Source organism: Zonotrichia albicollis, chromosome 1 (genome assembly GCF_047830755.1).
Source record: "Zonotrichia albicollis isolate bZonAlb1 chromosome 1, bZonAlb1.hap1, whole genome shotgun sequence".
In the NCBI taxonomy this organism is placed as follows: Eukaryota; Metazoa; Chordata; class Aves; order Passeriformes; family Passerellidae; genus Zonotrichia; species Zonotrichia albicollis.
This window is the reverse complement of record NC_133819.1, coordinates 38,579,003-38,604,432: the sequence shown is the minus strand read 5'-3', so window position 1 is coordinate 38,604,432 and position 25,430 is coordinate 38,579,003. Positions and strand designations below refer to the sequence as shown.

At 39.4% G+C, this 25,430-nt stretch overlaps 1 protein-coding gene across 6 annotated transcripts in view; it reads right to left on the bottom strand.

Annotated features, from left to right (window-relative positions):
* LOC102064562 (ubiquitin-conjugating enzyme E2 E1) overlaps positions 1-25,430 on the bottom strand; it is a 48,497-nt gene that overhangs the window by 7,413 nt on the left and 15,654 nt on the right. For all 6 annotated transcript variants that reach the window (XM_074538464.1, XM_014273260.3, XM_005480938.4 and 3 more), the window contains one exon: positions 1,185-1,317. In XM_074538464.1, the coding sequence (XP_074394565.1) occupies positions 1,185-1,317 (133 nt within the window). The remainder of the gene's footprint in view (positions 1-1,184; positions 1,318-25,430) is intronic.

The window sequence follows — 25,430 nt, the reverse complement described above, 5'->3', positions numbered from 1 at the left end:
TAAATGCTTCTGACCTGTAGCACAGAAAGCAAAGGTTTAACAAAGCACACATGGAAAAGCAAAAGATCCCTCTTTAAATGCTTACTGGCCTCACAACATAATAAATTGCATACAGTTGGTCGAACAACAAATTATTCAGCAAATTAAACAAAAAATCCAAACCAAAAACAAACAAACAAACTACTCCAAACTGAATTAAATTCTGACATGAGAACCGTCTGAGAGTGCCAGAGAATTTCCAAAAAGAGATGGACAGATGTCAGAAGAAAAGCACTAGAGATGTCCTAAGGTAGAACATGCTGTTTGTGAATTGTAGCCCTATCTCAGAGGTAGAATTTAAGGATCTTCTACCCGAAATCCTGAAGTTATGTGAGCAAGAACAGGCAAACAGTTTCCTTAATTTGGCAAGCTTGTATTAATTTGTCTTGTGTAAGTAATTAGCATTGCTCTGTTGAGATGGATGATGGCCTGAAGAGGTCCTTTCTGCTGTAGACTAGACCAAAGTCTGAAAGATGTGTAGTCACTGGCATTTATCTCATCAAACAACTTTTAAGTAGAAAGTTAAACATGCACATAAATGCTTTCAGATACAAGACAAACACCAAGTGTATGCACAAGCACCTCCTGTAACCCAACACTTTTCCTGTGGCCACATATTGGAATCACCAGATAATGTTCACTTGCACTGGTATTTGCCTTAGAGCACTGGAACACAACAACACTGGAATGTAAGAGCTTCACAAATATAACACACCTACAGAAAGTTTGTTACTGTACAAATAGGTAAACAACACAAGTGTACAACAAAACTGGAAAATTAAATACTACTTTGGTGGCCAAAACACATGTAACTCATGCTTACAGTACCTGACTTGTTTGAGAAATAAGTATTTGTAGCATTTCTCCTCTTCTCAGGTTTATTTACTTTTCAGTTTCTCAGTCCTGTCCTAATGCTTGCACTAAATGCTTAGGACTTCTTATAAACAGAAGCAGGAAGAAAGAAGTCAAGCTCTAGGATAATTATCAAGAGGACTGGAAAAGTTGTTAACATTAGCTCATAGAAGCTCCTGTAACGTCTAAAATTAGCTTAAGTTTGTTCTTAAGAAGAGTGGATTTCAGATGGGCTGTGTTCCATTTACACTGCAAACTATTAATGTTCAAGATGTTAGCTACAGGTCTCTTACCTTTGGAGGCTTGAAGGGATATTCTGGGGTAAATGTGATGTCAAGGAAGAAAACACCTCCCTCATAGACTGAACCTGGAGGTCCTAGAATGGTAGATCTCCATTCATAGATGTTATCACCTTTGGGGCCAGCACTAAGAGATAAAAAACCAAAATAATTTAGAAATACTATCACAGCAAAAATAAATACAACTTCTTACATTCTTCAAGTATGATATAGAAGAAATATTTCAGTGTTACTCTTCATACACCACCTGAAGTAGAGACAGGGATTAAAAGAAGATTGAATGCTTTCAAACACTCAGAAGTCTTACCTGAACTTATCAGTGTTCCAGACTGTTTAGCAAAGCTGAGAAACCAGAGGAGGGGTATGGTTTCCATTTTCTCTCTCTTGATAGTTACAAGAGAAGCATTGCCCAGAACTACTCCTAAACATACTACACTGTCAATACAATACAAGGGGTAAGTTTCAAAGAACAATTTCCTACTGTATTTCAGAAATGGCTCATCTCTGTCTTAATAAAACTGTACCATATTAAAGACCATACTAAACAAATTAAGGATTTATGTTCATTTTATGAATCTTGTGTGTTCTTTAAAATTAAAATATATTCTGCATTATTGTTAAACAAAGGCTCATAGAATAACTGAAGGAAGCCAAATGATGATGCTCTGAAATGTCAAAATTTTCTACACTTTTATCATTTTATTGCTTGCATTGTGGAACTACGTTTTTTAGTGGGAATCAAAATCACTGTGCCAAATTAAAACAGCACTTTCTCAAATTAGCTCTGCTTATTTGAGATTCTGCCTAACCTGCCAGCATGTCACTATAAGCAGCACAAACTAAAGGTGTTGCAGAGATCAAATGTCTGCTTGGTAAAATTAGTTTTACTGATATCCTCAGACACTTGTACTCGGTAGTGTGCCATATGTCACTGAGTATTTCTAAGCACAGCTCAACCTATAAAGGCATTAATTGTGTAGGACTCCTTTGCTGGCTCTTCCCTTCTGTACTGCAATGGTAGTGTTTTGTTTGTAAGATGCCAGAGCTGGAAAAGCATTTGCACAATGGGAGATGCTGACACAGCTTTTTCCATCATGGATGTACCATGGTTTCAGACATCTCTTCTCCCCTTGTTCTGAAGGGGATGGATCTTAACGTTCCAAATACAATGAAAACTACCCTTGCTCTTCTTTCTTCCTTCTTTTAACGAGGTTCCTCTAAGACAGAAGGTAAAAACCAGGCTCTTTTCATATTATAATAATCACAGAGCAGTATTACTTGAGAGGGAAGGCAATACAATAAATTCAATATACACATGACAATGTGCATTTGATTAACATGCAGGAAACCAGAGTGATCACTAAGTGTTAATAACAATGTTACAAACAGAAATACAATTGCAAGAACATAAATTGTCAACAGTGATCAGAGACTTTTTTTCCCCTGCTCTTCCCAGTACTGGTGAACATCTTGACAGCAGGGGAATCAGGAGAGAGAAAGGGAATTAACTCTGTTATCAAACCTAACTTTTTTTTTCCAGATTAACCTAATAATAAAATTTCACAATATGTTGGTGCTAGATAATTCAACAGTGGTGAAGTTATGATTAAAAGCATGCTTCTAGGGAAAGGAAAGCAGCAGACAGATTCTCTGCAAATGATGCACCAGCCACAAGGGAAAGATTTTTCTCTCCAGAACACGAGACCTCGCACAGCTCAAGATCAGTATTAAATTAAAGTAAAAGCCATTCCATCCTGAACACTTCTGGCATCCCACTCCACCTTTATGACTTGTCCTGGTCCTATGCAGGTCCATATATTTGGGCACTCAGTACTCTCCAGCTACCACTTGTGCATTAAACTGGAAAAGTGTTGTATTTCGAGGGAAGCTCTGGCTCTGGAAAGACACCAACTTAACTGTGCAAACTTACCGAAAAGGACTCTCTGGGGCACCCTTAGCCACCGCTCCAAGGAATCACCTCTTTATGTACCTGTTAGCAACCTACTGACACACTGTCATTACTGCAAGTTGGCTGGCAATCATCTTCCCCTCCGTCCCTCCCTCCCTCCCCTGAAGGTGGAGCTACCCAACGGGAACAGGTACTTGAACTTCGTTAGCACCGACTTACTGCTGGAATTTATATCGCCACAACTGCCAACGGAGAGCACTTCAGCACTCAAAAAATGTGATGTGCCATTAGCACTGAATACAGCCCTCTGAGCCAATGAGAAATATTTCAACATTTTGCATTTTATTTCCAGCTTCAGCCCAAGGGACTGTCAATAAAAAACTCCCACAGACTTAAAAAATATATTATCATTAGTAATAGTCTTAGAAATCTCTTGTATCCTATTAGGTTTCCAATTAGAGCTATCACTGCACACAAGTAATATACTGCCATATTAAGAGTGCACCATCTTTGTAAGACATCAGTAGGCTTTAACAATGATGTGCTAAGCTTTCCTTTTAAGCTTTTCATAATTCAATTAACAGCGTAAAATAGCTGTGCATGTCCAACTTTTACACATTAACATTGATTTCTTATAAAAGAAAGACTGAAAGAGGATGATGCAAGTCAGCTTCAAGTATGATACTCTTAGATTTAACTTAGGATTAGTAATATCAAACAGCTCATGAAGACCTAGTGAATAATAGAAAAGAGACAATACTTGACCACAGCGTAAGAACAGCGGCATTAACTATTGGTGGAGATGTGGAAACTATCAAAGGCTAAAGATTACATTCTTTGTTTAAAATCCTTGCAATTATGTGCTTCAAAAAGAAATTCACTGATGCATGGACATAGGGCTCATTGGCACAGCTGTCACCTTGGCTGATATGTGTCACCACTGTTGAAATTAAGTGTCTAGATCTACTAATGCAATGCTTTAAAGCTGTCCAACATATGACCACTAGGACGACAATTTTAACCAATTAAATAGAAATTGTTTCCACTGCAAGATGAGAGTGCGTGAGCAACAACTTTCTGTATTAACTCAGCAGCCCACAACCTCTTCACTTGCAAAGAAAGAAATGAATAAAAGACCAGCAATACAGAGTGAAAAATGACTCCAAAAGAAAACTGAAAAGATCCCAACCCATTATTATTCTATCAAGCAGCATGTGTTACACTTCAGTGCAACTGAGATCTCTCTTGGAAAAACAGTGATATATTCTGTGAAGATGCACTGCACTTACTGTAACAACTGATCTTGATTGTTCCCAATGATGCTAGCTTATCCCCCAGATTGATGTTATGACAAAAACACTCCTTGGGAAACCTCCCAGAGCCAAGGTACTGTTCAAGGAATATCTAATTTTCCAAGTCTAGAAGCAGGAAAATGCAAGGCATTTCCTCCTGGTAAACCCAAGACAGAGAAAAAGAGCACAAGTGAGACCAAGCTCGAAGTCCTGCAAGGGCCAAGTCCTAACCAGCATTGAGCTGCTTTGGAAAAACCTGATCTTGCTCTGCTTCTCTTTGCTGGCAGGCGCCATTTTCTTTCCCAACTTAAAAATCCAACAGGTAAATTAGAAATGCCTGGAGCAGAGGTTGGGGAGCAGAACAATGCCTAGGCAAATTAGCTGCAGATGCCCTGCAGTACTGAGCAACTGTAAACACAGAACTCTGTCTCAGAGATTCAGTGCTCATGGAGAAGACACACACACACACACACACACACACACACACACTCTTCCACAACTGGAAAAAGCTGAAATGACAGAAAGTGTGCAAAAACACCCAGCCTGTGGCTTTTTTGTATGAAGCCTGCCAGATATAACCCCCACCACAGGTCTGCAATACCAGATACTGCCCTGATATTTTGCACACACAAACTCAGCTTCCTCCTCTGCCCTGGCATCCTGGGCAAATCACTCAAAATATGCCTATGCCACAAGGGAAGGCAGGACTTTTTGGCGTTCACCACATATAGCTAATGTATGAAAATCCCTGGGAACACAGTGATGGTACTTTCCAGGAGAATGACTCAGTAAGACTCCATTGTTTATGTAAACATGCTAGTTCATTTAGAAACTACCTGGTCCTTTCTAGGAGTCCACCAATGACAATGTAAGTGCTCCCTTTAGAGAAAATTCAGACTAGCAAATAATTTAATTTCTCTTCTTTGAGATACAGAAGGCACAATAGCAGATCACTGCAGAGATGAATCAAAATAGCTGATGCTACAGACACTAGGTTAATACCCTGATATACCAAAGCAGCACATATTCCTTTTAAAAGCTAACTAATTTAGCAGAGTAGTTTAGAAGTGCCACAGACTGCTATCTGTCAGCATGATGAGAAGAAGGGCAATTCCCTGGTACAATGAACGAAATAACACCTAATGAAAACCTGCAATATATTTCAGGTAAAATTGCAAGTAACAAGCCCATGAACTCATACACCAACTACTCCATATCCCTAGGTGCTATTTTTGAGGCTATTTTGCCCTAAACATGAAGAGTCTGATGCTAGTAGCTAAGCTGTTTTGAAGTTGCACACTTGGGGAAAATAAACATAAATTCTAAAAACACTGCAGACATGACCTTTTCCAAGGGACATAGCTCAAATCAGAAAGCAAACAACATACTAATGCCACATGGGAGTTTCAAGGTGGCAGAGAATCTAATGATCTCTAAAGTAAAACTTCACATTACAAACTGACAGCAACATTTTTTTTTTTTTTTGCTGTTGCTTTATTTTCTAGTAAGAAACAGTTAATGGCTGAACAAGGAAGTGCATCTTAGTTATGGACTTACTAGGCAGCTTTAGGAAACAGCTGACTGTTAGAAATCCCTTTTCTTTCCCCACTCCCTTTTTTTTTCCCTGAATTTTCTTCTCCAAACATGTAAGCCTAGAACATATCAGAAGTTTTGGCTGCCAGGCAAGTAACACATCATTCTCACATGGAGTTCTGTTGCACCTTGATTTTTCTGAGGAACCCACCCCAGTTCTGACCTCGGGGCAAATACACTTTCTTTTCTCATAGCCCACTGGGTGGGGCCACCCTTGAATTTGCTCACTTATATTGTTAAACTGAATCTGGTGGAAAGATTGGAAAAGCACCCCAGAAATACTGGATCACTGGGGGAGGCAGGTGCCACCTTTACAAAGAAGCAGGACAGCTCATCCATCTTAGCCATTGAAAACAAACACCAAATCCTCCACTCAAAGAAATTTTGCTCTACAGATCTTTAAGCAAGCTGTGTTAAAATAGGTGTGTTGAAGGACAGAGTGAAAACCCACGAAACAAAATGCAGCTAATCCTTTGGCCCAAACTTCACTTCAAAACCTTCATACTAATGCACAGTTCTAATTTTAGAAATAAATTGTCACCTTCTGCACATGCTTTAGCAACCAAAATCTATCATTATTATTATTATTATTCTGATTACTATAGCATTGAGACACTCCATTCATAGGCAGGACTATGCCACTATGCCAAGCCTGCTACAATACAATCCAAAGACCTGTGTACACAATTTACAAAGGTTTTTCAATTATAAAATAAGCATTAAAACATTACACAGTTATTAGGAAGAAATCCAAATAGACAAAACAGAAGCAATTAAAAGGATACCCGGGGCCATTCATTTAATTACTACTTCTTTGGCAAAGTAGTTTAAAAGTGAGATGTCTCTCATTTTTAAGTCAAAGAATGGAAATTAAAGGAAAATAAAGGAAAAAAAAAATCACAACACAAGAAAACACTCCTGGGCAACTGTGGTAAATTAAAGGTAACTTAGTGAATTACCACGTGCCTACATAAATCAGCAGCAATTTTTGCCCACTGTCATTACACACAACCAAGCTGCTCCTCTGTGTTAACATAAAAATGATGGACTGATATTACCAGGTGAAATTCCTGCAGACTCAATGAGAGGGAAAACTTTTTCTCTTGCTATCTTTTCCCTCAATGAGAGGGAAAGGACAGCAATAGAAAAAGCTGCAGCCAGCTTTAATTAAAACATAATAAGGGAGCAAGGGAGGTAGAGAGGTTGTCGGATCTCAAGATCTCAGTCCTGAGATGCTGAGCCTCCGAGACCCTGGGGGGGGCTCGGGACTCCTGGAATGTTGCCAGAAGTGTCTGGTAGCTGGACTTTAACCCTACACAGGAGACGACAAGGATGAGGGCTTCACCGGGGTGAATGGTGAAGGGATTAGTTAATTAGAGAGTGAGACACAAGGTTTAAGATTTATGTACAGGGGGGTTTGGAGGAGTAAGATGGAGGAATTGGGGTGTGTCCTGTCCTCCTTCTGTTCCTCTTCTCCTCCATCTTCTTTGGCCACGGTGGCACCTTTGGATTGGTTAGTACTGAGAGTACATCGAGTTATAAGAGTAGATGGTATTGGGGAAAAATGATAAATATTGTATACGTCACAATGGGTATAAAGATACGTGGCTGCCCGGGAGGGCAGAGACAGTGTGCCCATGGCTGACTGCTGAGCGGATCTTTGTTAGGCTGAAAGAACATCTTTTAGATAAACAATTAATAAACATAAAACCAGAAAGAAGAACTGAAGCCTCTTCTCGTCCTTTGACACGCGGGCTGCCCAAGGCCACCCCCGTGCATTTTTGTATGTCTGAAGCGCGCCATGAATCGGGTGATAAACCGGACACTTGGCGTCCCTGGACGGACTCGAATCAACAAAACCTTTCGGGGAGATAAACCGGACATTTGGCTTCCACTGGGTGAGCTCTGACCACCACAACCTTTCGGGGGGGGCACCACCACCACCTTCAAAGCCCTGAAGACAAAGAGAGAGAAGAAGAAAACAAAAGCCAACAGAGACTGCAAAAAAAAAAAAAAAAACAGCAGTCACTGAGAATTCCACCTCTCAGTTTCTGCCGAAGACAATCGTAGCAGAACAGCCCGGACTGGAACCAGAAGGCGCCCTGGAACCACTTCTCCTGATCTGCTGGACAGATCGAGACCTCCAGACTGCTCTGACACCAGATTTGGTAAGAAAGCCTGAAAAATAAGAACATGGGGGGCACACCTTCCCAGGAACAACGGGAAACTTTGTCCACCTTATAAGGTGTGACACAAACATACACAAAAAAAAAAAAAAAATTAATTAGCTCTGGCCTTAAAAGGCCAGGAAGGTAGACCTCCAGATGCAGCAGACATCTGTGGGGGGGAGGAGCATGACTCCAGAAAAATAATTAATTAGCTCTGGCCTTAAAAGGCCAGGAAGAAATAACCCAACAGACGCAGCAGACGTCTGGGGGGGGGGCCCTCAAAACAGGGGGGAGCAAGACTCCGGAAAAGATTAGCTCTGGCCTTAAGAAGCCAGGGGGAAATGCTCTTGGAGAAAAAAGAGCAAGAAATATTATTAAAATACCCGGTCCCAAAACCCAGAAACCCTGGGAAACTCCCAAAAAGCGTCCAAAAAGTCCAGAGAGCATGGAGGACTCAGGGGCAGAGGGAGAGCAGGGGGGAGGAGAGAGGGGACCGGGGGAGGCGCTTTCTCGCGGCAGCCAGGCAGCGGCGGAGCAGGCGGGGAGCGCGGCTGAAGAAAAAACAAGAGACGCGTGTTCAGATACGGCTTTGCTAAGCTCAGGGCCGGGGGGTGCAGCGGCCCCGGGGGCCGGCAAGGTAGCAGAAACGCGGCGGCAGGCAAAACTCGCAAGAACCCAGGGCAGAATCACAAACCAACACCAGGGCGTCTGACCCATGCAGCGAAATTAGGGAAATTGCGCAATCCCAGAAAGGCTGCCGAGACGCAGGAGGCGCGCGGTTGTGACGCAAAAAACCCGGAGCGAGTCGCGGCGGGCGCGGGTGCCGGCGGGGACGGCCGCACACACCGACATAGGGCCACACACACACACAGCGTCGGAGGAGGAGGAGACAGTCAGGGGCAGACCGAGGGGGGAAAATTCAGAGGCGGAATAAAAAGGGAGAGGAAAAAATTACCTCGGGAGAGACAGAGGGCGGCTCGGAAAGCACGCATGCGCAGAGTAAAGAGCGCGGGCGGGGGCGGGCCAGACCCACGGTGACGTCTCAGGCGAGGAGGGGCCCTCTCCAGACTTGGTGCCTTTGGTAAAAACCCTCGGGGTCCCAAGCCTCTCCCCTCCCGGGGAGGCGTGTGTTTTTTAACCCTATTGTCAGTTGAATCAAAAAACTAGGTAACCCCGGTCTCAAGTAGGCTTGCAAACAGCAACAATCGGCGGAACAAAGAGGCAGTTGTGTTCATGGCTCCCAGCCACGGAGGCCGGTGACAGCGCCACTCGTGGGGGAATGACCGAAGTGCACGACATGCATTTTCCTCAACAAGATATAAGAAGAAACGAATACTCAGACAAAAGTCGGGACTCAGACTGCAAAGGACAACTCAGAAGAGAAACAAGAGAAACGAAAGACTCTGGGGGGTTTTCCCTTTGGGGTCTTGAATATTTCTGTATAAGAACGAAAGACTCTGGGGGGTTTTCTCCTTGGGGTCTTGAATTGCAATAGGCAATGGGGCAAATTTACCTATTACAGGGGAAACTGACAAAGGATCATATATTGATCAGCTGGTAGATTTCTTTGACATTTCTCCCATTTGGAGAGGAATTTTAAGGGCAGATTTCTTTGACATTTCTCCCATTTGGAGAGAAATTTTAAGGGCAGATTTCTTTGACATTTCTCCCATTTGGAGAAGAATTTTAAGGGTAGGATTTTATGTTTTAATAGTTTAGGATTTTATATTGTAATAGCTCTCCTAGTCCTCATCCATGTCGTCCCAGATGCCATGAATCGGATTGTAAAAGAGGTTTTCTTGGGGCAAACAGAAGGGGGAGATGTCGGATCTCAAGATCTCAGTCCTGAGATGCTGAGCCTCCGAGACCCTGGGGGGGGGCTCGGGACTCCTGGAATGTTGCCAGAAGTGTCTGGTAGCTGGACTTTAACCCTACACAGGAGACGACAAGGATGAGGGCTTCACCGGGGTGAATGGTGAAGGGATTAGTTAATTAGAGAGTGAGACACAAGGTTTAAGATTTATGTACAGGGGGGTTTGGAGGAGTAAGATGGAGGAATTGGGGTGTGTCCTGTCCTCCTTCTGTTCCTCTTCTCCTCCATCTTCTTTGGCCACGGTGGCACCTTTGGATTGGTTAGTACTGAGAGTACATCGAGTTATAAGAGTAGATGGTATTGGGGAAAAATGATAAATATTGTATACGTCACAATGGGTATAAAGATACGTGGCTGCCCGGGAGGGCAGAGACAGTGTGCCCATGGCTGACTGCTGAGCGGATCTTTGTTAGGCTGAAAGAACATCTTTTAGATAAACAATTAATAAACATAAAACCAGAAAGAAGAACTGAAGCCTCTTCTCGTCCTTCGATACGCGGGCTGCCCAAGGCCACCCCCGGGCCTTCCAGGTCCCTCAAACAGCCGAGATAAACCGAACAGAGGTAAGTGAGCAAAGATGGAACATAATATTGCTACAGCAACCCAAATATAAAGTTTTGAAAATAGAACTTCATTCTCCTTCTAGTTCATATTCAGGAATATGGTTTTCCAGTACAAAGCTGTAAATATTATTATTTTTGTAAGTCATTGAATGTATTGTGTTTTCTGTCTTCAATTTAAAATGCAGTCACAATATTATTGCTTGAGCATAAGTGCCTTAAAAATCCCACCACATTTCCAACAGAGTTAGAGATAATATCATTCTTCTCTGCATTTCATACACAAAATTTCTGTTTTAACACCTGGGAAAGCTTTTCCCTTAAGTATCAGCCTAATGTAAAATTAGGAAGGTTTGAACAATTGCACAAAGCTTAAACTGGAGGATAAATGGTGCAGTGAATTACTTTCTTACTAGGTTAAAAAAGGAACTAAATAACTAAATAGCTCTGATAATGGAGCTGATAAGGTGTAATGCAGGGATTTATGGGACTTCAAGGAAAACTGATCACAGGGATTTCTTTGTGGGAATATAAAAAAAGAAATGATTACATTTCCAATTTATATAAAAAATACTTGGCAATAAGATCACACAACAATCAAGAGTTACCACAGCCAAGATCTCATTCTTTTTCTATTACAATAGGAACAGAAATGCCATGGGGTACTTGCAAGTTTAGGACTTTTACCTGAAATATTTCAGTCTCTGAAAAAGATTACTGAGAAGTTACTACTAAGCTACCTGGTGAAAAGGCCAACCCTCTTACACAATTGCACTGCAGAGTCTAATTTTTAAACCAGGCTCCAAAGATTTAAAATAAAATCTCAGTTTTGACCTCAGGGAGGTCAGACTTGTGATATTCTCAGGAGTGCGCTGCAGCTCTATTTAGTTTAACAATAATCACTCCAATTTAGGAGCAAGTCCTTATAAAAAGGTTCAAGAGAAATTAATCCATTTAGCATTGGTTCCAAAATTGAAATAAATCCAGCCTGCTCAGTTCTCAAGGGTTTCAGTTTTTCTTTCCAGTGGCTTCTTTGTAGCCTTCTCTATGCAAAGTACTGGAAGTTTGTCCCACTACATACATGTAGGAACATTTTCAGTGTCAAACATGACTGCAGAAAGGCTGTTTCTCTAAGTCTAAGACTTTAGTATGTACCGTACAGAAATACAGAAAATGCCAAACTAAGTAATGAATGAAATTATTTTCATTGTATGCAAATCTTTTTGTTTTCTCCTCATATATTTAGTTTGAGGCTGTGAACAAAAATTAAATAAATTAAAATGTCCCAACTTACATGTGACCTTACACATTCCATTAAATAATACTCGGTATAAGAAACAATAAAACAAATTGGGAAAGAGTAACACAGAATCTGACCCACCTAACAATAAGCAATTTCTCATTTAAAATGACAAGAAATGTGATGGGAGAATCTGAGGTCTGCCAACATAACCTCATGTTATTTTTAAATCAGTTTCCTTCCTGCCATTTGTCTGTTGACTATCAATTACCAACATGGAGACAGAAATTATTACACATTATCAGACCTCATTTCCAAATTATTTATGTATTTATAGCACAGATATGTAATTTACAATTGGTAAGCAAAACCAGGCAGTTTCACAAATGCACTATTTCTGCAACTATATCATTTTAGGGGATGTCTTCATATTCCAACAGGTTTTCAGAAATTGGTGTAGAAATATAACTAGTGAACCTATTTATTCCTGCAACTTTAATGGCTGCATAAAGCAAGCATACCCTAAACTGGTTGCCTAGAATCAAATTGACAGACCTATAATTAAAGACAAATAAAAGACAATCAATACTACTGATAAATATGAAAGCTTGTTTCACTAATCTCAAATGTGGTATATTCCTGAAAAGAAAGCAAATCTACTTCCTTCTGGCACACACTGGGATATAGTAGGTTCCTCATACATGGAAAGGAAACTACCCCCCCTGCCAGCTAAACAGTTCAATAATATCCCCTTCCCCTCCATAAGCTCCAGAGGTGCTACACCGAGTGATAACAGGGCTCTTTCCTAAATACTGTGCTTCATCCATTACGGAAAATAGAAATCTACCACAATTAACCTGCCATTCCAGAATCAAGCTGGGACCTACAGCTGTGTTTCTGTCTATCATGCCCATCTTCTGTGCTGTTCTCACCAGTCTGAGAATATGGAAGGTGATCTCACTAAGCAGATAAAACTTCCCAGTACATCATAAATATTTAGGAGCCCCGTAGTACACCAATTGTAAAAGTAATCAATTTGAACCCACATGATCTGGACACTTATGTCTCTTCACAATTTGCTTGCCCTGTCAAGGAAAAAAAAATAGAGAATCCCACCTATTTCATAAGCCTACCTATCCAGCACCAAGCTAACATAGTGGACTGTTTATTTTGGACTTTATCATACTTTTGCCCTATAGATTTCATTATAATTCTGTAGATCAAGAAATACATACCCGAAATAAATTAAATTGAAAGGACAATGTCAGCTACAAACCAACTTGAAAAAAACAGCCCCGGAAAGTTAAAGATGCTATGTAACAGCTGGCAAGGTACCTCTGGTATGCCGAAAATTCAAAGCAAACAAGACTCTTGAGCTTCCTCACACTGATAAAGACAAGGTTCTTGAGGCTTCACCCAACTGCCTCGTTGAGCTAACTTTCTTACTTCCATGGGGAGGAAAAGGGCTACTTGAAAGAGAGGAGTCAATACCTTTCCAGACTAGAGATACACTACCATCTCTCTTGCACTGAATGGAGGAATTCTGCCTAAAGTCTGTACTAGGGACAGATGAAGTAGTATTTTAAGATTACTAGTTTATATGCAATTTCTAAGTTTTCAAGAGAACATAACCTAAGGGAAAAAAAACTTTCTCCTGTACCACAGGCTCCTAAACTATCCCATCATCTACCTACCCACCAATCTATTCACCCTAAAAAACATGTTACAAATTAGAACAATCCATCAGCCAATCAACAAAGAGTCCCCTTCCCACCAGATGTATGATAAGTAGAGTCAACATCACTTAACCAGGGAAACAGGCCATCCCATTATCTTGGCTTCACATCTTTATATCCCTTCCCATCAGCATACCAATGCTGATACTGATAACATTATGCTGAGGAACAAAATACAGTATGTCTTGAAGGACATATCATAAAGATACATGAAAGATAGAAAGAAAAAAGAGTCTAACCTCAATGTCTTCCCCTTCTCCTTTGCCTAGATTAAACCTCCTTTCCTTGCCACTCACTAAATAAATCAAGATCACTGCATTTGAATGAACCTATTTCACTGTGGATGCTAACAGCAAAACTACACAAACCAGCAAATAAATAACAGCTCAAAATTTGGTTATTCTTCTCAAAACAACAACAAAATATTCTCAATTATGCTGTACTACCCACAGAGAAAATTTTTCCTGATTTTCACAGTTCTAAACTATCAAAATTACCTGGCAGAAAGTAAAGTAATTTGAAAACACTGCCTTTGAGTTTTGAAACTCTGGCATGCACAGACTAGAAACAGAAATCTAAGATGAGTTTGCTTTAAGTAAAACAAGATTACCTACACTGTAATATAGCACAGCTGCCAGCCAACTACATAGCAGCCACTAAAAATTGTTTATATACCACTGCAAGTTGTTCCCATTAATAACACGAGCCAGTTACAATAGCTAGCTGACATTTACTGTAGTAGATACAAATATTTCAAAGCTGGTTAGAGAGAAAAAATTTCCAAAAACCCATCAAGAGATTTAGTAAGAAAAATAGAACTTTGATTTTTCTACAGCAGATTCACATGCATAAAGGATAGCCTAAACAGGTGCCTGCAGTGACTTTTCAAACTTTTGTTTATTTTTTTGTTTTCAAAGTATTAGGAACATTAAATTTAATCCTCATTAGAAGCCACAAGAGGACTAAACAGTGCTCTTAAATGATGCATCCAGTTTTGTGGCCAACTTGCATGCCTCAACTTGAAGAACACATATAGACCTTCACAAATTATCTTTTTTTCTTCAGAACCCTATTTAGCAATCGATATTAAGCAACTTCACCATGCATTGCAAAAAAAATTCATAGATGAATTTCGAACTTCCCAATACCTTTACTTCATAACCCTTTTATCTGGAAATGTCCAAATGTCCCAAATGTAAGGAAACATTAATGACAATGAAGCAATGCAGTGACAAGCAATAACAGTTTCAAGGTAGGGCATTATGTCAGACCTTTTACGAAAAACATGTTACATTCACACAAGCCAACACTTGGTGTCTTCTCCTCCCCAATTTCCACCAAAGAGAGATAACCCAGCAACAATTTAATATGCTGAAAGACAGCTCCCATGTGGGACAGTTAAATTCTGCTGACAGAGAACAACAGCAGACAGGGAACAGGGAATTGCTAGGGAGCACAAGGAATTCAGGCATCCTCAACATCACTCCTGGTCCCACATGGCTTAGGAATTTGCTTCTTCAGCTGATCATTGATATCCTTATTTTAAACTAAATTTAAACTTTTGGTGCCATGAAGAAAAAGAAAATCATGCTAAATTCATACTTATATTATCTGAAATCACTCATGTTAAATAATACTTCATGTATGTTGCCATGGAGGCTTTTCTAGTCATTAAAAAAGAAAGACATTTTCCTCACAAACTTCTGGTGCAATCCAAGAAATGTACAAAAAAGGGTCTAAAATACACATTTCTTCATTGGATGGTGGTAAAATTGAATTATAATAGTTCTAGCAAGAGGTTTTCTATTGTACAGGCAGGAGGAGAGCACACCTCACAGAAACATGCAAGTGTCTTAGAGAACAGCATACATTTTCTAACCTTTTAACCTCAGTATTGTTGCAAGTTATACTTTGAAGCAAGAGTGACAAGATTAGGCGTATGTTTTGAGAGCTGAGCCTTGCTTTTGTTATGCTATAACCATTTCCATAATGCCAAGGAAACTGCAGAACTGACACAGAGATAGATGAGCAGTTTGCACCTAATATTACACTATTAAGTTTCTGAACACTAACTGAACACGTTGCTTCTAATTAGGCACAAATATGAAAACAGCATAATAGCACACAGTGGTATGGCAAAACACCTGGAAGAACTGCCAGCCTTAATACTCATGCTTGATGCAATTTTCCATACATAACAACATAAGAGAAATAAATCTCCCACTAGCTACAAATTGCAGGGTTTTCTGGTATGAAGGTAGGGAAAATCTCTCTGAGCACAAAGCAAAGTGATTTGTTTCCAGTCACCCCAGATTCATTCACTTTGATTTTTCTTATTAAAAGGCATTTCAAGTATTTCTTGTAGTGAAATAAAGATGTTCAAACAGTAATACATTTACAATGTAAATATATTTACACTATTTATACTATGTTGGAAAATTTCTCATCCACTCTAGATAACCCCACCTGAAATTTCAAGACAAAATAATAAGCAGGTGTTGCTTCATTTAAGTTTCTATGTCAAGACCTCAGTTCAGAAAGGCCAGTAAATAAAACTCTTAGAGTACACCTTAGAGTACTCTTAGAGTACAGCCTTCTTAAATTAGTGAGAACAGACAATTTCCAAAGGCAGCTGACATTCCCATCATTAAAAGTGACTTAACCCTATTTAAAAAAAAAAATACATTGGGTTTTTAATCAAATGTAGCTACAGGTTATAATGAGCCAACTTTTTTTCAAATTAAGGTAAAAAAGATGAAAACAACTCTCCTCTGATGAGCTTGTAACTATCAGAAGAGCAGACATCCCCACAATGGTATCATTAACAATTAGCAAAATAAACAATATTAATATGATTTTTTAATTCAGTCTACATAAATATACAAAAAATCAGGCAACTTTCAAGCCATGAGTTAATGATACTACAAACTTGAAATCTGATCAGGTAAAGTCAACCTTAAGCACTGAATTGAAACACCCAAGTGAGTCCTTGTTTTGTGCTTTAAGACTCAATTCACTGAGACACATACTAATTTGACAAAAATATAACAGAAAATACTTTTAGAAATCACTCTTAATAGTGTTTTTTATATATACACACACATATATATATTTGAGTGTGTTTTTCATACAACACAAATCTTTTCACAACTTGACTTACAAAGGGTTTTTTTCTAAACACATTTTTCCTTCTATAGAACAATGTTAAAATAAAGCTCAGTTCACACATTTGTATACTAGAGATAGTATTACTCCAAAGATTTTGATAACAGGTCAAGTGCAAATTTTATCCACTAGCTTATCAAAAGAAATATAGATCCATCAGGCTGGATCTGATCTGAAGTCCACCTAGTTTAACACCTCATATCTCACTGGCTTCCAGTGTCAAATGGGTCAGAGATGAGCATCAGAAGGTTTCTGCCAAGTTTTCTGTTTTCCTCTGCCATAACAGCACCCTCAGCGGTCACTGCTTGAGCCTCAACACCAGGCACCCATGTTTCCCTTCTGAAATCAGTATTATGAATCAGCTGCAGTAATTCTGTCTGATTTTGCCCCCCGTAGAAGCTTGAGACTTTTTGAGGCTTGCTTAATTCCTGCTTTCAGTAATGTAATACAGCATGGGACCCCCATGCCCCATTATTTTCTGTAAAAAGTGAACAAATTAAGTTTCACTATCTTTTAATCTCATTCCATATGCCTTTGTTCTTGTCTTAGAAGGGGGAAAACTGTTCCTCTCTATTTTCTCTTGAGTTTAAAAAAATGAGGAAAAAGGCTCAGGCTCCTCAGGGAAGAGGTCACAGCACCAAGCCTGAATAGGGTTCAAGAAGTGTTTGGAAAACATTGTTGGGCACATGGTGTCATCCTTGAGGATGGAGCTTTGCAGGGCCAGGAGTTGGACGTGATGATCCTTGTGGGTCCCTTCCAACTCAGTATATTCTGTGATTCTGTAAATGCTACATTTGTGGGTTTGGTTTGTCAGGGTTTTTTTTAAGGAAGCAATCCTTGTGTCTTCACATGAGAACTTCCTCCAGTTCCTTTTTTAAAATAAATTCCATCTTTCCTCTCCAAAATCTGCTTACTCTTCCAATACACTCTTTTAGATAAAGTGGACAGCATTCCACAGAAGCTGATAGATGAGTCATTACTCTGTATGTATTAGAATTTAGCTTTTTTCTCATTCACACGATCCTTTTTTCAAAATGGGAAAACTTATCACCATAGGTGACAATACCTCTAGTGAGCACTAGGCCAGGAAAGAGTAAGTTTCTTTCCCTACTTCAAAGTTTGTGGCAAACCACTCATTGTTAAAGGTCTATCCTGTAAGCATACATTTGTTAAGCCTCTTTCTAAAAGCAAGTACTTCTCTATCAGTCTGGGCTTGCTGAAGTCAATGACAAAATTCTATCAAATTCAACAGAACTAATTCATATGCAATGCAGGGCACAGCAACCTCTTGGGAATCCAGCACAATCCCCCCAACAAAATCAGCAGCAACTGCAAAAGCCAGATCACTGCAGAGCACTTGGATTGGGAGGCTGCCTCATCACACTTAGCCCTGCCAGTAATTATGGCATTCCTAATTCCCACTGTCAGCAAAGAACACTTTTGAAAGCATCCTTGTTGCACCTGCATCCCATGAAAATACAAAATACTGTATTTTTTATGGAAGAGTAAAGTCAAAAAGTGTGTTATGTTGCTGCTGGGCATCTTCAAAACAAGAAACAAGCTTTGCTTCTGTCATTAATCTGACACTAGTTTATAGACAATTACAGAAGAGCAGAACCTTATAAGGAAAGCACAGAGCTTTACAGAGAACTGAACTCCTCTGCAGGAAAAATTTTAAGGTTCTTTTGTTTAAAACCACATTATTAATTCAAGTTACGCTTCCTACACTCCCAATATGAGAATTTGGAGGCCAGGAATATTTTGACTAAAGCCTAGGTATTTCTGTTTCTATTAATTTTTCCTCAACAACCTTTTTCTTTTCTCTCTGAATCTACAGATGTGGGTTTGTGTTGGGTTTTTCTGTTATGTGGTTTTGGGTTTTTTTGGAGGGGTTTGTTGTGTTGTTTTTTTTAAATCTTTAGCATATCAAGGTATTTCTCCTCCCTAGTCCCATCATGTAGAAACTGTGTAGTTTAAAGTCCTGCTGAGATTTGCAGGCACAAATGTCAACTATAATAGTCTAGCCTTTTAACATATTTCCTTCTTCACTCCTGATATTTTTACACTCTGTGGAATTAATTCTGTAACCTGAAGTGCCACTTATTAAAAAGGCAAGCCATGGTAAAGAGCTTGCTACCATCATCACTTCCTTTACAGAAATATAGTGATTTCACTCATTACAGCACACTCAAGTTTAATCAACACCCTGGCTTCTGCTCTGTGTAGGTATTAATCATTTATAAGTTCCTGGATTCTATTGCTCACTTTGTAGGTCACTTCCGTAGGCATTCCCTTGCAACCCGATCAGACATGATGCATAAAATTAATTTCTGGGATGACCTGATATGGAAGGGGATGTGGAAAAGGAGCATGAAAAGGGATGACATCAGTAAGGGGTGAGGATTTCTGGTCCCAAAGATATACAAGACAGGTGTGCACATCTGTACGTGCAAGGAGGGAAAAACACTCTTTGTGCAAGCCAGGACTGAACAATGATTTCAATGTAATGCTCAGAATTAAAGCAGATTTTAGTCCATAAGCAAGTTTAATTGGAAGAAACAAACAACTCTCCCCCAGCCCCAAAAACTCCTCCACGATGTTCTTCTGGTACAACATCTCAAGGTATCTTGCTTAAACCTAGGAGCATGAGTTTAGTACTGTTCCCAAATCACCATAATGAATAACACTGATTTTGAACACTGATGGTAGCCACATGCCTGCCCAAATCTATTTCAAATTCTGTTATGTTCTTGGCCTCAATAATCTCCTATGACAGTACGTTCCAGAGACTAATTATATCTGTGAAATACACATATAATACCTTCCTTTTATTGCTCTTCTATTTGCCATCTTTGATTTCAATAGAACATCTCTCTTGGTTCTTCTGTTATGAGAAAAATAAAACAGATGTTTCTAATTTATTTTCTCTTACACTAGAATTCAGTGCAGCATGAAGTTAGCAGTTAAATGACTGAAGTATTTCATTCTGATTGTGTTCTTCCAGACAGAGTAAATGTCTGTTCTTACAGACTAAACTTACCTACCTACTAAGAGAATCAGAGAAAGAGGAGCAAGGAAGTAAAGAAATTCAAACCTATGAACTTTAGGCAAAAGGTTTGTGACAGAAAATGAGAAATCAAATACCAAAAGCATTAAAAATGCTCCCCTACTCAATGCTGGTATGTCTATATTTGGGAAAAAGCTAAACCAAACAAACCACCCCAATGAACCACAAACTAACCAAATGAAATAGAGTGTGTATGGCTGACATACATGCCAGTGAGGGAGAGGGACAATTAAAAAGGCAAAAGAACAGAACTTTATATGTAACATCACCCAAACCTCTGGTATCACACATACTCAGCATGCTGTTTTAAATCTCACTGTAGAAGCAATTAGTCAACAGTAGCAGCTTCCTTTGTAAGCATAAGCAAGTTCTCAGGTGCCATCATCATGGTCATAGATGAACAGCTTAACAAGGGATCGATGGCACCATTTTGCAAAGACATTTCTGGCACTTTCAGGAAGGGTGTACATCAGTATTTGCGTGTAACTACCATTATCTGGGTGTAAGCTGCATCAAACAAAAGCATGACTTCAACCAAAACACTTCATTAACTAGGGATGTCCATGTAGAAGCAATGAATCTGTAAAAGCTAGTGGAAGTAGATTTCAGAGGGAACACACCAGATTGCAGACTCATGACATTGGTGTTAAAACTTCTGTGGAAATCTTGCTTGATTTAGTTATTGCAGGATAGGAAAGGATAATTCAGAGAAATTACAGAGCTTTTATGTTACTTCAGCTATAGGACTGATCCTTAAATACAAAGGTTGCCTGCTCTTAGACCACTACCAGCCTGCACTGTGTCTTACTATACCCAATTTCAACTTTCTTTATTTATTTTAATGGAAACAACACTGCAGTTGAGGAAGAATACACACTTCAATGATTCATTCTGGAAGATGATGGGACCCTTGTTCTTTACACTGGATTTATTAGCATACATTTGATACACGTGAAAAAACCTCACCTATATTGCCCAGCTTCGAGGACTTGAAAACAAATTTCTGGAGCAGAGAAACTCTTGTTGACAATACATATCATTCAGATCAGATTTTTTTTTTTAGGTGTATTTCTAATAGTGAAACAGATAATAAATAAATAAAGTGTTCTGTTACAGCTAGGAAGTTCATTGTTCTAAGTCAAAACACTGTAAAGACTGGAAGAAAGCCACTAGTCAGCTATGATAGGACCAGATACAGAAAGGAAACCCATGTAGGTGATACACAAAATGAGATGTCCTGATTGAGTGCAACAACATTCAGATTGAATTTTCTAAAAATGTCATACATCTTTTAACAAACTCGTGTGCTAATGGTCCTGTTATATCTAGCTCTGACCATACAGACACTATTTCATGTGTAAAATTGGAGTACACAAAACCTCTATAACCCCAGAGCTGCACTCACTCTGTTCAGTGATGTGATCACACATACTCCCATAGGGTATTCCATTACAGAGGATCTAGAATTGTATTATCATTTTTTGCTACAAAAAACCAACAAGAATATACATTATGGCAGCACTGATCCCTCTCTGTCATGAAAATTTTTACCTTTTATCCCACTGGTATTAACTGGCAAGTCAGTGTTACCCTTAGAGTCTGCTTTGCACACCCCTCCTAAGAGATTTTTCTATGTGTGCTTCTTCTCCTGGGTGATGCAATGTTTGCAGTTTTTATAAAAACACATACTCTGTCAACTTCTACAAGTCAAATTAAATGCTGAAGAAAAGGAAACTTGATCTTGCAGTGATTCTTTTCCACACAGCTACTTCTGCACGTTTAGGAGGGAAAAAATAAAGAAAAAAAACCCCAACTCTACTTTCTCAAAACTTCCACGGCATTGTGGTAAGTGAATGGAAAATATGTGTTTGCACACACATACATGCTTTAAATACACTGCTGACAAAAAGCAGATCTGATTCAACACTGTTCCCTAGAGCTGTTGTCCCAGATAGCATTGAACAGTTTTAAAATGTGCAAATTACTACGAATTACCTCAAAATTTGCAAAGTGAAATGGCGGGCAAAATAAAAATCAAGCTAAAATTTACTTCATCATTTCAAAGTTGAAGTCTGGTAGTGGTTCAGTCTTCTTGAACAATTCAACTACTGCACAACACATATTGAGAGGCACCATTTAGAGTCTTCCTTACTGTAAGGGATTTACTTTTAACTGCTGGCAAAAGCCAAGTACATGCTCCCCTCCTGAGCATCTTTTAATCTTCATAGTTTCTGTTCCTTCAATCCATGTAGAACAGACCCCCACCAAGTAGGTATGTCTCCCCAGGCCAGGTTACAGAGGGAAGGCAGCTCTGGTTCAGTGCCAACTGAGTTCAGGTGTATTTCTGAAAAGACTAGAAAGCAAGATTTAAGCTGTGCAAGCTCCAATTAAAGCAGAAAACCAGCTTAAACTAAGAAAAAGTCCACCTATTAAAAAAATTCTTAGCAGCTGTGACCAGCATGGATGAGAAATGGTGAGAGAGGTTGCCCAATGGCTGTTATGCTGGTTTCACACACTTTCCCCACTAGGGCAAAGAATGATTAAGAGACTCACCATCTCAGTGAGTACTTTTTGTGGAAAGTCAGACCCTTAAATGTACCCATGTCATAATTTTACTCCGATGACACATGGTGTTCTACTACATACTTAAAGACATACAGAAAGAATCAAAGACATAGCATAATTTAAGCCCTTGTTTTCTTCAGTACTACTTGTAAAGAGAAACATAAGAGAAGTCACCTTTCATAGCCCTGTGAGTGTGCTGAGGATGCACGTGGGCCTGACTGCCCACTGGCATGCAAGTACTAAAGAAGAGGAGTTAAACAGACCTCCCCTCATCCAGATCAATGTCTTACTGCACATAAATTTATCATCTTCCTTTGTCTGCTCTATGCCCACTAGGTCTACAACTCCTGAAGTCTCCCAAAACCAGAGGAATTTAACAGCAAAAGCAATGTAAAGGAAAAACAAAATCCCCAATCCTCCCACCAAAAAACACCCCAGCATTGCATGTGCTTCCTATCTTTTCTTATCCTGAGAAACAGAATAATTAGTAAGGAAGCAATGTGAATCTGTGCATAGCATTACCTTTTTTTTTAAACAGTCTGTATGTTTGCTTTTCATTAGCTCTCTGTGGTGGCAAAACTATAAATGTAAGAGTTAGAGACATAAAGGGAAAAAATACAGTAGCCAATAGCAAAGATTTCAAATACACTTACTCAACCACGGTTTGTTTTACAGCTGCTTTACATAACAATAAAAATGTAATATACCATGGACTTTTGGCAGTGTGTAGAGAGGCAGCATCAAATGGCAATAACGGAGTAAGCACAAATGATCTCTTTGGAACAATTAAGTAATTTTAATAAGACCATTATGTCCAACAAGTAATGGGTCCAAAGAGACAGAAAGGTCAAAAGTACGAGTTTCTCAGCACTGACCAGAGATCACATTTATAACCCTCTGGAAGACAAGATACCTTCATAATCATATTATATAACCCTTACTAGAAAACAACCCTATTTAGCACACTAAACAAAAATAGAGATCTTTCCTTCAGATGCCAAAGGCAAGAATGCTTTCTCTCAACCAGTTGTCTCAGCATAATTAATAAATAAATAAATAAGGGCAAAAATTGCTTACCCTCTGTGCATAACCAGCTGAAAAAACCACTGCCTATACATAAAACAGTGAAGTGCTCACACAGTTCAGTAAACAGTCTGGCACTTTAAAGAAAAAAATGAGTAAATAATACATATTGTACATTAAACTCTACAGAACTGTTTTAGTGACCTTGAACTCTAGTAATATAAGCAGTGACATGCAAACCCACTTATTTCTGGACACAGTTCATTCACTATCTCCAGCAAGGACTGAAATTTAACACTGGACCCAGTGTGTCATTAGGATTTGACACATTATCTTTCAGGAAAGCCAGTCTAAGCAAACATTATATTTCCATTACTTTAACACCTAAAAAAAAAAAGAGATTCTCCATCTGAAAAGAAATCATTTGCTAAAACAGCAACTAAATGACTTTCCAGGTGTGACATTTAATGTGTACATGAGAGGAGGGTTAGTAAAAATACTGAGCAAAGAACTTTTCATTTGCCTGGCATACAGTTGTCTGCTGTGTAAATTCTCACACAGGCTCACCTTCTGCACAGCCACATGCCCTCATAACTCCAAAGTGAAGTTTAGATGTATCCTCTTGACTAGAAACCTTTCATGCTAATAAAACACTTTCCCAATGACCAGGGAATAATACATAAAGAAAGATAACAAATTTCAATTTCTGTTACCTTGCACTCAGGATTATCCCATTTGCCCATTTAAGCACTTTAAAAACACTTTCCTCTTTCCTTTTCATCAAGCTACTCTGATTCATGACCCAGATACTTTAGCAATTAAAAAAAAAACCAACCAAACTATATTCAGTAGTTTAGCTGATCACTGCTACTTCCTTTGCAAGTAAATTAATAAAACAGGAATGGTTATGTCTGCATATTTTTTAATTCCTAATATATATTTTCTTTCTGTCAACAGGACAACCTTGCCTTTTCAGTTCTCTGTAGGCATGAGTGTTTGACAGATATAATGGCTTAGTGCTGAAGGATCAGTGCAGCCACCAGGAAAGAGAAGGCACCAGAACATGCTCAGCTCAGAAGGATAAGGAAGCAGGAGACACTACCACTGTTCTTTACAAGGCTGAGATGGCTTGCAGAAAGAGGCACAACTCCAGGGGCCAGAACAGGCACTCTAGCTCTTTCTTCCAGAGCTTATACCACACTGGTGACTTGGAACACCCTGGATTATGATGAAGGAAAGGAAAACCTAGAAGAGAAGCACAGAGATTGCTCTGTCTCTGCAAGAGACAGTAAGATTTACTACTGGAAAGGGACCTGCCAATATACTTTTCTTCTCTCTTTTTTCCTGATTTTAAGAGTTACATCTAATCCCACCCTATATTTTCATTCTTTCCTAGTATGCCATAGTTCAGCCATCAACTCTAGCTCCATCCTTTTTTTCCTCATTTGTTCTGAATCACTGAAGACTTTGCAAACAGAACAGATTTCAGAAGGTAAAAGATAGCTGTCCTTCCCAGATCCAAATCTAAATCAGCACTCCAACCTTACCTCTCTAAGTGAAGCTGTGAATGACTAACAAATCTCACCCAGCTGTTCAGCCAGCCACCAAAGAGGTCACAGCACATCCCCACTTACCCACAGCCCTTACTCTGCTGCCACCACTTACAGCTGGACCCTGCCACCTTGCTGTATCCCCACCACAAAGTGTTACCACACAAGCCTCTACTACCCAGTCCCTACTTTTCAGTCTTTCCTGACAAATCCAGTACTAGTTAATAAACACATCCTAAATGACTAGTTCTGTGCTACTCAGCATGCAGTGAAATGTGCACCTGAACAATCCAAATCCTGAATGATTTGTCTGGACTTTACATTTCCTCAAAAGTAAGACTCTTCGATGAAATACAAGGCAAAATCCTTGAAACGCAATGCAGAAAGCAGAGACTGCACAGTCTATGGGGTTAGAAAATTTGCATTTTCTGTAGAAAAAACAATGTACAAGACATAGCTAATACATTACAGAACCTCATATGTAACATAGTATTTATAG